General features: G+C 34.6%; 1 protein-coding gene across 3 annotated transcripts in view; it reads right to left on the bottom strand.

The window, feature by feature from the left end:
* Positions 1-925: 925 nt before the first annotated feature.
* Positions 926-15,323, bottom strand: part of masp1 (MBL associated serine protease 1) — a 36,546-nt gene continuing 22,148 nt past the window's right edge. Inside the window, exons 7-12 of one of the 3 annotated variants that reach the window (XR_015508177.1) lie at positions 11,729-11,847; positions 11,537-11,615; positions 8,481-8,597; positions 7,232-7,308; positions 4,170-4,241; positions 926-2,363 (exon numbers count right to left, since the gene is read on the bottom strand). Coding sequence is in view for 2 of the 3 variants with exons in the window: in NM_001386256.1 (NP_001373185.1) it covers positions 1,492-2,363; positions 4,170-4,241; positions 7,237-7,308; positions 8,481-8,597; positions 11,537-11,615; positions 11,729-11,847 (1,331 nt within the window). In the remaining variant the exon portion in view is untranslated. Of the gene's footprint in view, positions 2,364-4,169; positions 4,242-7,231; positions 7,309-8,480; positions 8,598-11,100; positions 11,428-11,536; positions 11,616-11,728; positions 11,848-15,323 lie in introns of those variants that run through there. The other 2 variants (NM_001386256.1, NM_001386257.1) reach the window with 2 other exon arrangements.

Here is a 15,323-nt window from a genome sequence, read left to right as displayed (position 1 = left end):
ATTACTAAATACACAAACTACAAAGGTTCATAACTCAAGATTGAACCAAATAAAATAATTTGCACTCTTGAGTGTGTTCCTCATGAATAAAAAAACAGAAAACTGTTATTTTGTGGAAAATAACACACTGTAAAAAGAAATCTGTTAACTTATAGTTTCTGTATTTTATAATTCACATTTTTCCACTTATTTACACTTATGAATTGCATTATGGGACATTGATCTCTGCTATGTCATTTTTTATGTTAAAATTCAGCACTGCAGTTTAAAAGTGACTTTTATCAACATATTAGTAGTTTGAAACAATATATTGTATAAGAAATAATATATTCTACAGCTTGATTTTCTTGCTCTAAAAGCATTTGAGAGTTTCCTTGGCTGTGTTTTGCATCATTGTCTTGCTGAAATGTCCACCTGGTTTCATCTTCATCATCCTGCTAATGTAGATGTTGGACTGAAGCAGCTAATATTAATTTACACTGACGAAGGGCAGAGAGTTGCTGAAAAACTACTAAGAGATTTTAGTTGCTGTCTGGGTTTTCACCGCCTTTCTACACCCCCCTTTCTTCATGTGTTCAATACTTTTTCCCGGCGTCATTTCATTTTATTACGCATAACTTTATTTGTTAACTAATTAGATTAGTTTTCTCTGCATATATGGATTTCTTTGGTTGTTGCCAACATTTGCTGAATATTTTAAGCACCTTTAAAAATATGTTTTCTAAGAAAAATGGTCACGTGTTCAATACTTATTTCTCCTACTGTATGTAAGAATATATATGTACAGTTGAATTATTAGGGGGGGGGGCTAATAATTCTGACTTTAACTGTATTTATGTATGTATGTATGTATGTGTGTGTGTGTATATATATATATATATATATATATATATATATATATATATATATATATATATATAAAATCTTTTCTTTTTTAAACAGAAATTGGGGGGAAAATTAAACAGGGGGTCTAATAATTTAGGGGGGCTAAAAATTCAGACTTCAACTGTATATTTGTGCACTATATTTCAACATATAACTACATATTTTGCACTATAATTTACTACACTAATGCAGGCAACACTGCATTTTAAAAATGCTGGGTTCCACTTAATTGGTGTTAGGACAACATAAAGAAATTAAGTTCACTTATTAGTTTTTTTTTACAAATTTAAGTTGATTGAACATAAAACAGTTGTCACTAAAAAACTTCAAGAATTGGGTTATTTCAGCTCATATTAGATAAGTAGTTTACACAAACAGCAAAGGTCTTTTTAGAGTCAATATATAATTCCAAACTATTAAAAATGTCAATAAAACACTTTTACAAACTTTTCCAAATCAAGAAGCATTGAAGAAAAGATCAAGGTCCCAAAATGCAAATCAAAACCATAAATAAAAGAAAAGAATCACAAAATACGGAAAACTCTTAATTCTTATTTGTCACAGTGTAGGAATGACCAAAAAAGCTGCTACCATTTTACCACACACTCACCACCAGCGCTCCGCATCCATGTGTGTGTGCAGCCACTGCAGATAGTTAGCCACCCGTGTGTACACTCCATACACCCTCTGACTGCCACACTCCTCTGGCCCGCCCCAGGACACCAACCCATGAGCCACCCACCTCCCGCTGCGGCCGTCCTGAGTGACAAACGCCCCTCCGCTGTCCCCCAAACAGGTGTCCTGACCTCCCTCGTAAAAGCCAGCGCAGAACATATTACCAGTGATATTATAGTTAACAGATCTCGACGCATAACTGGCTTCACATTCGTCCTGTGAAACCACCGGAAGCTTCACATATTGGAGAAGCTCAGAAACTGAACTGGAATCAGATGTTAAACCACTGCTAGAGGCTGAAGCATTGGCTGCGTTGATGCCCCAACCGGCTACAATACCCAAAGTGTTAGGGGTTAAAACTTGACTATCTAAACCAGGTCTTGGTAAACAAACAGGCCGTACTAACGCAGACAGCGCCACCTCCTGGTTAAGTTTAACCAAAGCGATGTCGTTGTTATAATTCTGAGGGTCAAACTGAGGATGGAGGATGATTTTCTCTACGGACCGATTTGTGGCTAAGTGTTTTTGGCGGACATCTGTAAGGCCTAAGTGCACTTGGATGTGTTCAGGATCGACCGGGACGACGGAAAGATCAAGGCGGTGAGATCTGAGGACGTGAGCGGCTGTGACGATCCAGAGTGGAGAGAGGAGAGCCCCGCTGCCGAACCAGCGAACCACAGGCACACGGTACACATCCTCCACTGAGAGAAGAACCTGCCAGGGGAACAGACCCGGAGATGCTGGTCTGCCGCCTACAATTCGCTTCTGATGGGCAGGGAAGGGCTGGGATTGCTCACCACATGCTTAAACACAAACACACAAACACACACACACACAAACACACACATGAAAGTTAACATGGACATGCATAGCAACACCTGATTGATTTATTAATATAAATGCACAATGGAATAACTTAAATAAAACAGGACTCCATACTAATCATGAAGAAAAAAAATCCTACTGGCTGCAAAAATTACATATGAAAACACAAATTATAATTCAAATTATTTTTAGATAATAGAAACTGGTTGATAGAAATAGTTGCTCTGCTGTGTGCTTTGATGAAGGGACATTTTTTGACAGATTATTCGGATTAATATTAAATAATAAGAAAAAAATTCTGTGTTATAAACACAGAATGTGTGTACTAGACTTGGTCTGTGTGTTAGCGGAAAAATCTTATTTTTAATTATCAATAAGCAATAATTTTAAGAAAAAGATTTAAAATTATATGCATTTCATATAGCATATACGATCAAAAGTATCAAAGGTTTGGGGTCAGAAGGATTTTTAAATGTTTTAAAACAAGCTTCCCCTGCTCACCCAGGCTGCATTTATTTCATCATAATTACAGTTTAAATTGTAAAATTGTGAAATGTTATTCACTATAAAATAACTGTTCAAAAGTAGTTTGACACTTAATTTAATAATTTATTTCAGTGATTTCAAAGATGAATTTTCAACTTCTTTACTTCTTTTTTAGCTTCATTACATTAATCCTTCAGAAATCACTTTAATAATAATAAAAGCAACAATGACTGAGGCAATAATTTCATTTGAAACTACATACATTTTAATAAATATTTAACACTTTTTTTTTACATCTAATGAATGCCACTTTGATGAACAGAAAATTTTCTTAGAAAAAAAAACATGAAAAAACAAAAACTGACCCCAAACTTTGGCCTGTAGTGTATATAATAGTTTTCTAAATATAGCAATATGAATATACTAATAAGTATATCTAAATATAGTAATATGTAGTATAGGTTTCAATCTTTATTTGATTAAAATTAAAAACAAAGGGTGTCAAATAGTTAAATTATTTTAATATTGTTTAATACCATTTTATCTATGTTGAAATATTTTTGTCAAAACTATGACTTATGTTTAATATGATTTCACTATAATTTTGTTTCCAGGATATTCTGGTAAAGCTAAAATTTTAAAGAACAAAACATATATTTTTCTTTACAAAATAAAAGTATTTTTGTATTATTCAACATATTTCTATGCATTATATAAATATTAGATACTTTACGTAAAATAACATAATGAATATGTAACATTTTTATTAATTTAAACAAACTTTAAGTGAACAAAATAATATGGTCACACTTTATTTTGATGGTCCATTTGTCGAATGTAAGTTACATTGTAACTAATTCTCATTAGATTATAAGCAGACTGTTAGATTGGGGTTAGGGTTAGTGTACTTGCAAAGTTTCTTATAGTCTGTTATATGTCTGTTGAAGGAGCAGTATCAACAGATAATAAGCAGACAGTCTACTACTTAAATGGACCATCAAAATAATTTTACCAATAATATATCTCTATACAACTTTCAAACATGATTCCTTTCAAACATGATATATCTAAAAATGACTTTTTTTTATTAAGTGATTCAGTTTGAACAATTCACTTTACTGACTGATACACTTTACTTCAGATTGACTCATTAAAAATAAGAATCAAATTTCTTGTGATCAGAATGTTACACTTCACTCTGTGTTCACCTGTTGCGGCGGTCTGAAGAATCCCATGCCAACGAATAGCTTTTAAATGACCTTTAATATAATATTCAAAATATTATGTTCAAAGCTTACCAAGAGGAGTGCTTGCAAGTGGCGTAGGAGATTCAGGACCGGCAGGCCTGCTCAAATTTCCTTCAATAACTCCTACCATAAATACATAAACAGAGACAGATAGTCATGTAGGTTAGTGCTACTGTAAGTATTCAACAACAAAAACTGTGAATTAACAAAATATAAACAAAACATAACAGAGCTTCATATAAACAGTTATGGGAAAAACGGTGTTATAAATAAACGCCATTACTGGCGTAATGTACTAAGTAATTTAATTAATTACTGTTTGCCCCGTTACAACATCGTTATCTTTACTGACAATTCCATATGGCATCAGTAAGGGACTCTGCAGTGACCACAGTGGACACAAAAGTCATTTACTACAAATATACCAAGATTCAAACATGAAACAGGTTGACATGTACAGTATCTTATGTAATCGCCAATTCTGTGTTTTAACCATGGAAAGATGTCAATGTTACTTTTTTTAAATAATACCGTAATATTAAAAGTCTATTTTTGTTACATTTCCAAAAGCTTCATTTATTTTTAGACTTATTTGTTGGCCAGTTGAGGTAAATTTGAAAAAGTTCTAAATCATCTGTTATGTTTTATTGTTCCACTAAAGAGATGGATTTGATAGATTGTCCCACAGCATCATTAAAATATAATCATGTAGAATGATTATAATCAGTTCTTTAATCAAGGGCTCTATTTTGACGATCCATGCACAAAGTCCAAAGCGCAAGGCGCAAACACATTAAGGGCGTGTCAGAATTTACTTTTGCTATTTTAAGAACGGAAAAATCCACTTTGCGCCGTAGCGCATGGTCTAACAGGGTTGAGCTTATTCTCTTAATGAGTTATTGGTGTGTTCTGAGAATAAATCAATCAGAGTCTCGTCTCCCATTCCTTTTACGAGTCAGTTGCGTCGTGCCATAGCGCATTTGCCATTTACATGACGGACTTTGTAAGCGGAAAAACTGAACTCTTCACTAGAGAGAAATCAGTTAAACAGAGCATCTACAGCACGAGTATGAGAGATGAGCCTCCTTATTCTTTACTTTCACTTTCACTCTCGTGGATAGGGAAAAAGATTTGTTTCAAATTTATTTCTAAATTTAGTTCTAATTTCCAATATAATGTTCTGCGTCTATTAAGCAATGTGTAAGCGAGGCGCACAACTAACGCACTCAGCGCTTGACAATAGACCTGCTTTGATCTTATCTACTGAACAGTCTATTTAAGTTCAACACACCTCCTTTTTTAGACCAGAGTGCCTATGGGCACACATATGAGCACAAATCGACCCTTGCGCCAAGCTAAAACTAGCAAACAACAATTGTGTCGCGCCTTTTGCACATTGCGCCCGGTGTATGATAGGGCTCTTAGTGTTCATTTCATTCAACATGTAGTTGACATTTTTCTTTTAAAAACACAAAAGTTACTTTCCCTGGTAAATCATAATGATGAGCATTTAAAAATCACCTTTAAAGTTGTCCAAATTAAGTTCTTAATGCATATCACTAATAAAAAAAGTTTTTTATACATTTACAGTAGGACTTTTACAAAATATCTTCATGGAAAATCTTAATATTCTCATGATTTTTGGCATAAAATGACATTTTATGAGACAATTTTCACCCAAAAAAAATATTTTTTTGTCTATTTCCACAAACATATCTATTCAACTTAAGACTGGTTTTGTGGTTCAGGGGCACACATATAGATTATTTAAACCTTTGTTAAACATCCGGGTAATTTGTTACTTTTATAATGAAGCAACTCAGTTACTAACTCAGCTACTATTTGTAAGTAACTAGTAACTATAACCAATTACTTTTTAAAGGTGGAGTACGTAAGTTTGACACCCAGTGGTTGAACTAGGTATTACATTCCTGGATCAAAACAAATGCAAGCGCAGGTTGCCAGATTGAGGAGCGAGTCTGACTTAAGTCATGTTCTAAATTAAAGCAGCGGCACGTGATAAAAGGAATATTGTGAATTTTAAAAGGAGTTTTTGTTCTAAGCAACACGTCGAATTGATATTTTAGAAACGGCTTCTATTTCTTGCAGCTAAACAACAGAAAACTAACAATGATCACCTCAGATACACCTCATGTGCTTTATTCAGAGTTAAATGCTAACAATGTGAGTTTGAATGCCATTTCACATGGCATTTATTGCCATCCGACTGAAAGCAGTAGGTATGACAATTGTAGGTTTTCATAGGGCTGTCAAAAGTCAATACTGACACCTGGAGCGGCGTTGTTAAGTATGTAAGCGACGCCACAATACCTCAACCAGACATAATCTGAGATTTAAAAAAAAAACAGGAATTGCATTTTTAGATTTCAATTTTACATTACAAGGGCAAAACATTTTCATTCAACACAAAACTAGCAATGTGTGCTAAAATCAATATGGTTAGTTTTGATTCCATGTGTACTTTAAAGCCACCTTTCCACTGCACACGACATTTAGACACGACTGTCTTAATATGCCCCCTTGTGGCAGTCGCACCGAATTTTCAGTTCTAACGAGCACCATGGGAAAGAAGCTGATTCTCAGTGTGCAAAATAAAGTAGTGCAAAAGCAAGAGCCATTATTCCCTGTGTGTTCACCATGGTTGAATGAATGAATGAATGAATGAATAAATACTAGAGACTCATGGACTGCTAAAAATATTGGAGTGAATGTGGAGACAACATAAGAAATTCTAAATTTTTTACTTTATTACTTACATTTATGAACAGAAATGTTTTTATATATATAGAGACTTTTTTTGGTTAAAAAAATAACCAAATAAACTACTATTTCTCATCTCGCGAGCATGGACCAGCTTGGACAACACTGGAATACATTACATCCGGTTGGCCGGTCGCATACGGTCTAGTCGCAGGAGTTCAAATATTTCAACGGATCCGAAGCTCAGTTCGGATCCGAATTCTCCACATACGGAGATGATCGGAACTCCACGCAGCTCCCAAATACTCTCCATTGGAAATGAATGACTTCCGGTCTGTCGCTTGTTGTGTGCAGTGGAAAGGGAAAGCTTAAGGGATTCTCAGGTAACACACCTTACCTGGCAGACAGGAGGGCAGCGGCATCCCATCATCACTAAGCCATATCCCACTCTGGTTACAGGTGTATGTGTCTGTAAAATGCCAGAGTCCAAAGTGTTTAATAGGACTCTAAAAAATCTTTCTTATATATTTTAAATGTATATAATATTCTATATTATTTTATATAATATATTTTCATTATTTCACATTGTTTCTATTTCATAAGCTTTGCAATAACCTGATTTATGATAAATTGTAGGTCTATAGGTTTGTGAATTGAATTTTGTATGTCTGCCCGAGTGTTATTTGGGTGTTTATATATGCATTGAGAGTAGGCATTGAGGTTATATGCGAGTAAAGGTGTGTTTGCATACACCGAGTTTATATGTATCTGCATAAGTTAATGTGGGTGTATATATATATATATAATGTGGGTGTGTATATATATATATATATATATATATATATATATATATATATATATATATATATATATATATATATATATATATATATATATATATATATATATATATATATATATATATATTAGGGATGCACCGATATGGTTTTTTGGCCGATATCGATAACCGATAATTATTCAGACTTGGAGGCTGATAGCCGACATGTATAGGCTGATAATTATAAATATAAATATTATAAATAATTATAAATATTTCAAAATGTTATATTTTTATACAGCAAAGTTCATAAAAGCTGAAACTCAGCTCTTTTGAACTAAATAGTCTATACTTAAAGCAAAAAAGCTATGATTTCAAAATTGCAAGGTGATTAGACCTATTTTCACAATTTCACATAAATCAGCATGCAAAAAATATATTATTTCATTTTCTTCATAGCAAGTGAACATACAACTTGACTGTTGCATAAAATTACAAAATGGGATTTAATCAACAAGCAAGTTAAATATATTTTAAACAAAATGAAAATGAAAGGACTAAAACCAGCTCAAATGTTCTTGGTATATGAACCAGATATGGCCGCCGATATATTGTGCATCCCTAATATATATATATATATATATATATATATATATATATATATATATATATATATATATATATATATATATATATATATATATATAGTTTTAAACATCCAATAGTATAGATGCATATGCAAGTAATTGTTCTATGTGTATATGCACGTGTTTTATGTATGTGTTGATAAGCAAAGCTTGATTTAAATCTTACACAGCACCTCATATTCAGTGCATCAGTGACTGAATCAGTGAAAAACTCACTGTTGACAGCAGAGTCTCTGCAGCTGTACTGGATTTGGGATCCAAACACAGTGCTGTTGTCAGAGTTCACAAAAACAACCTCAGCCAGAAGTTCATCTACTGGACCACAGTCAACCTCTAGGGAAGATGAGAAAGAAATTGAATTAAAGAGCCTTGTTTTTGGATTTCATTAGAAAATATTTTGGTATGACTCTTATTTCTTTTTTATTACTTTTTACTTTATGAATAATAACAATAATGTTAAAATGTTCATACAATATTACATAATATGGTTGTAACTTAGATGTTTGACAGATTACAAATACAAAGAAAATTGACACAGAAGCAATGTTCACTCTGGAATTGCTAGTAAATGTCACAGAAATTGCAAAAAAAACAACAACAAAAAAACAGTAAATGACCCATTGATTCCCATTGAAAATGTAATTGCTTGTAAATGTAAACTAGAAAACTCCAAAAGAAAAAGGAGTGTATGGCATGGTATGAATCTAATTATTAGGATATGAATTATTAGGAATTATGAGGTGAAAATCATATGATACTAAATGTAAAGAATGAATTTTACAATAGGCCATGCATAATGTTGGAGGATTCTTGATGGAAGAGATTAGATTTGATGAGCAATTGAAGTATTTAAATAGTGAATATCACAATCATACCAAAAGTGTCCACTCTTCCACTTGAGTTGTCCATTGGCAACAGCTCCAGCAGTTTGTGGTCAGTCCTGTCTAAAAGTCTAAGTGCATTTACTGTATGTGTGTGTACTTCTGTCTCAAAATAAAGCCAAATAGTGAAAGGCATGAGTGTATTATATGTACTATGTGTGAGAGTGTGTTTGTTCACTAGATCATTTCAGCACAGAGACCTTTGTGATGAAAAACCATTAATGACCAGTAGATGGAAACCTTCTACTTAAAACCATTTCCCATTCTGAAAAAAGCACAATCATGTTTAGTATTTGAGGCTGAAGATGTTTTGCATAGATGTTTTGTTTAAATTGTTATAAATTTTAAATATATATATATATATATATATATATATATATATATATATATATATATATATATATATATATATATATATATATATATATATACATATATATATATATATTTATTTATCCATTTCTCAGTGATCTTGCATTTAAACAAAACCGTTTAATTAAACAGATCTATTTATTAAAATAATATTTTAGTAATCAAACATATTTAGAAATTAGAAATTGAAAGATAATATAAGAACATTTAAGCAAAATTTTATTTGATATTTAATATTTGTATATTTAATAATTTTAAGTGTAATATTTTGTATTAAATTAGGCTTTGCTACTGTAGCATTTAGAATATTATTGTAAGTTATTTTGTTAGATAAGTTCCAGATCTGGCTAATGTACTGACTAATCTAATGTATATCCACAAACATAATATTGTAAAGCTTTCTATTAAAAATATGAACTTAAAAGATAGATTTGTAAGGGGTGAACTTATCAATTTTATATATATATATATATATATATATATATATATATATATATATATATATATATATATATATATATATATATATATATATATATATATATATAAATATTTTATATATAATATATATAATAATAAAATATTTATACACACACACACACACACACACACACACACACACACACACACACACACACACACACAGGTGCAATCAGAATTAATCAACACCCTTTGAATTTTTTTTCCTTAATGAAATATTTCCCAAATTATGTTTAACTGACCAAGGACATTTTCACAATATGTCTGATTTTTTTCTTCTGGAAAAAGTCTTAATTAAGGTATTTTGGCTAGATTAAAAGCACTTTTTTAATTTTTAAAGACTATTTTAAGGTCAAAATGATTAGCCCCTTTAAGCTATTTTTTGGATAGTCTACAGAACAAACCATTGTTATACAATAGCTTGCCTAATTACCCTAACCTGCCTAGTTACCCTAATTAACCTATTGTTGTATGTTATGTACTATCATCATGGCAAAGATAAAATAAATCAGTTATTAGAAATGAGCTTTTAAAACTTTTATGTTTAGAAATGTTTTTAAAAAAATATTCTCTTCCTTAAACAGAAATTGAGGAAAAAAATAAACAGGGGGGCTAATAAGTCTGAACTCTATATATATATATATATATTCATTTTTTTATATTCATTATAATTCATGAGTGTCATAGAAAGTGTTAAAGAAATTTGTTCAAATTTGAACAAATAAACAAATTTGTTCAAATTCTGCTCTAAGCAATATTCCTAAAAAAAAAAAAAAAAAAAAAAAACGTTTTGATATATTTACAGAAGGAAATTCACAAAACATCTTCACTCTACACGGAACATAATACGATTCTGATGAATTCTGTAACAATTTGTAAAAAAAATTATAATTTTATATATAATGTATTTTTGCCTATTCCCACAAATATATCCTAAAAATAAACTCCTTTGGGGTCCAGGACCATAAATATAGATAATAAAATCACTTTGTTAAACTTTTCAACATCAAAAGATGTATGATTGATCCCTCATAATGTAAAAGAGAAGTAAATAAACACTATTTCAGTGTCAATGATGCTCTAAAAAAGGCCCAAAAAAACAGTTGCTTTCCTTAGTATTTTTATCAAAACCCATATACATCTTTGTCACTATTACTTGATGAATAGAAACGTCCAAACCAGTGAAAAACCTAAAAACAGAACTATTTTGGAACATTATAAATTGCTTTACTGTCAAATTGGATCAACCTCTGCCACCAATAAATATATCTTAATAACCCCAACATTGTCAAAAGGCAATGAATATATCAAGTGCTACATCCATGCTGCACCATGAGCGCCGTAGTTGCCAGTCCCTTTAAGGATTTAACTCAGTATCTGATTGGTTAAAATGCTCAGCAGAGAACGACTCCTCCTTTGAGATTCCTTCTCTGGTGGCAGCAAAGAGAATTAGAATAAGAAAACAGTGAGAAAGGGCAAGTGAGGAAAAAAAAAAACAAGACAGATGGAAAACAGAACTATCTCTGTTAAAAGACTCACTTTTACACAGCGGGACGCCACTGCTCCATTTCCCATCCCTCAGACACTCGATCTGATAGTGCTCGAATTCTTCATCACCCTGTAAGAGAGACTGCGACCGTCAGTGTGTGATGTAAAACAGCGCTGATTTATCTCAATCATGCAACGGTCAGTGGCTTTATCAGCGCAAATGAATGGTGACCTTCGCCTAACCTGTCTCAGCAAGTATCCGGGGTCACAGGTCAGCGTAATGTGATCTCGGAAGATGTAAATAGGCTGCAGAGGCTCTAGTTGTCCATTGAGGAGCGGCGTTGGAGGAGAGCATTCAGGACCTGAAGACGGCAACATATTCAAACATATTCATTTCTGGAACAGTAGCCTGGTTTACACCTGATATTTAAAGACATAGTTCACTTAAAAAATGAAAGTTCTGTCATCATTTGCTTCTTATTTATGTTGAACACAAAAATAGATATTTGGAAGAATGTTAAAATCATTGACTTCCATAACAGTTTTTAATCTTTCTATGTATGTGAATGGTTACCGGTTTTCAACATTCTTCAAACTATCCCCTTTTGAGTTCAACAGAAAAAAGAGACTCATAAAGGTATGGAACCAAGAGTATTGACTTTAGCATATCAGCTCTCTGGCTATTTCTTTATGGAAAGCACGGATCAAATTTACAACATTTTATAAATATCATGTTTCTATAATTCAGGATTCATACACATTTTTACAACTAAAATCCCATGCATTTTCCAGAACTTTCAAGTACATTTTCATAATGTAATGTCTCATGTAACGTCTACATATACATGGTAAATAATAGGAAAAACAATGACGTTCAAATTTATTACAGCATATCATAGAACATAGAACTATTATTTTAAAATATGCTTTATACCTATGTAAAATAGATTTTGATCATGCTTACAAAGCACTAACAAAGCTTACAAAAGCACTAACAAAGCACTAACAATATGATTCATATAATAATATGAAGTTTTTGGCCAAGAACAGAAAATAAGTTTTGTCATCATTTGTTTCTTTCTTCTGTTTAACACAAAGGTGGATATTTGGAAGAATGTTGAGGTTTTATAAATATCATGTTTCTATCACTTTAAGTGAAGTTTCCCAAACTAATTTCGAGAGGAGCACGTGATAGAATTGACTACAGCTGATCCGTATCACTAATCACTAACTAGCCAATCGGATCACTCTAAATTTAATATAAATATCCAGCCTAAACTCCATTCCTCATCTTCGTTTTTGGAAGACACGGAAACAGCTAGCGACTCAAGCAAGCAAAAAATCTGCAAAATGGAAAAGCACCAAACGCTCTCCACCACCACCAGCAGCAGCAATAACAACAACAACAACAACAATCTCCACCAAGCTAATGAAAGCGGCGCTATCCTAGAAACTTCAGCCGAGGACCAGCATCAACTTACCCAGAGTGGGAACCAGCTTGAGCCCGAGGCTACAGTAAGAGGCCGAAGGCCAATCCGTTCAACAGCAACAAGGTTATCTCGCCGTCTTCAATCCTCATCCCCGTATGCTACAAATCTCCATCCACCTTCACCAGCCTCTTCGTACGCTTCCGCAACATCTTCACCAACCATCAACAGGAACATGACCGCAAACGAACTCCGCCAAAGCATCACAGACGCCGGCATTTCCATTCCAAGCCGATGCAATAAGACTGAACTCCTCAAACTGTACACATCCATTACCTCATCGACTCCGCCCACCAGGAACACTCGCTCCCGCCACGCCCCGTATCCCCAGCACAGCGCTTCTCCGCCAGCCTCTAACCAACCCGGACCAAGAAAAGCAACTGGAAAAACCAAGAACACCAAAAAACCACAAGCCCAACACCACCAAGATAATAGGAGCTTTACTGGAACCACATCTAATCAAACCAAGGACAATAACCCAGACATCAACGCTACCCAGCAAAACAACGCCACCTTCTTCTGGCCACAAGCTCCTCAATCTAGCGCAACTCCCAGTCCTCATCTTTATGCTACTAATCCCTTACAGTTTTCTCTTCCTTCCAACCTTCCATCTACATCTACCAACCTCATCCACTCACACGAGCCTACAAATATCAGTACTAATGCTCCTCTTCATTCTTCTTCTTTTTCTCCCTCCAATATTCCTTCATTCATGCCCTCTTCATCCCTCCACCAAGCACTCGCATCTAATACTAACCCTCCTCCGCATCCTCCTCTCCCTACTAACATTTCTTCCACTCACCCCCCCTTCACCCTAGCCACTGCCGTACCTCTTCCCATCCCTCAGAATGCTCCAGCTCTGGAACCTCCACCCGTCTCCAATACCATCAGGAATCTCATCATCTCAGGTGCTGACATAGATCTCTCCACACTTCTTTCACCCATTGCACCTCCCACGGCAGAACGCCAGATAGATTGCGGCGAATTTGCACTCATACTGAAACCATCCACCAGTTCTCAAACCCGCACTCTTTCACTAGCAGAATTTCACGTAGCTTTTTCCAGATACACAGAGGTAATTTGCTCGGTTTTTCCTCATAGGAGGCGCGAGCTCAACGATTACATGGCCATTATTTCGGAGCTCGCGCTCTCCTATGGGGGAACACATTTTTACACCTATCATAAGTTATTTTCAGCAAAATGCGCAATTCGCGTCTCACAATGGAATCAAATTCAATATTGGGGGGCTATCGACTTTGATCTCCATAACAGAGTCTTTCTCGGTTGCCGTAATCTATCCTGCGCGGTCTGCCGTTCCAGTCTCCACTCCACCACCTCCTGTCCCTTCGTCATCCCTCCCTCTGATACAGTTCCACCTAATCCAAGATCCACCAGCTACGTTCCTCGTACATCCACCTCCGCTATCCCTGCTCTTCTTCCTTCTCAGTCTTCTTCCCGAAATCAATCTTCTCATAATCCCTGCTTCAACTTCAATTCCGGAAGATGCTACCGACACCCATGCAAATTTCTCCACATCTGTAACTACTGCGGAGGCGCGCACGCACGCATTGTTTGCCAAGTCCAAAAAGCTAATAAAAAATCCAAGCAGTATCTGTCGACTCCTGTTAATATTTCTCAACTTGCTCATGAATTAAGTTTGCACCCTGATTCTAACTTCTCTGATTTTCTCATTACAGGTTTATCCAACGGATTTCACCCCGGCGTCTCTACTCTTCCGTCCTACAACCTGGCCTGCCCTAATTTAATGTCAGCCACCGCAGAACCAGAAGTCGTAGATCAACTGATCAAGAAAGAGATCGATAATAATTTTATGATCGGTCCCTTTCTTGCTCCCCCCTTCAGAGTATACCGAATTAGTCCAATCGGCATAGCTACCAGAAAATTTTCTGGCAAAAAACGCCTCATAATCGACCTTTCATCCCCTCATAATTCTTGCTTCTCTAGCATTAACAGCATCATTCCTCCAGAGGAATACGCGCTAAACTACCACGATATAGACCAAGCGATATCCCTGATCAAATTAGTCGGCCGCAACGCTTGGCTCGCTAAAGTAGACATTTCCTCGGCATTCAAAGTTATGCCGTTACACCCCGACTACTGGCATCTCTTTGGCATTAATTGGAGATCTAAATTCTACTTCGCCGTACGCCTTACCTTCGGATGCAGAAGTAGTCCAAAAATATTTGACATGCTTTCGGAAGCTATATGCTGGATCCTGTCAAATAACTACGGCATCGCGCACATACTACATCTCCTCGACGATTTCCTCATTATCTCACCCCCGAGTAACCCCGCAACAGAACACCTGACAATAACAAAAACAGTTTTCG

This window comes from Danio rerio, chromosome 15 (assembly GCF_052040795.2).
Source record: "Danio rerio strain M-AB ecotype USA chromosome 15, GRCz13ab, whole genome shotgun sequence".
Lineage (NCBI taxonomy): Eukaryota > Metazoa > Chordata > Actinopteri > Cypriniformes > Danionidae > Danio > Danio rerio.
Note: the sequence above shows the minus strand (reverse complement) of the source record. Positions and strands in the feature narration are given on the sequence as shown.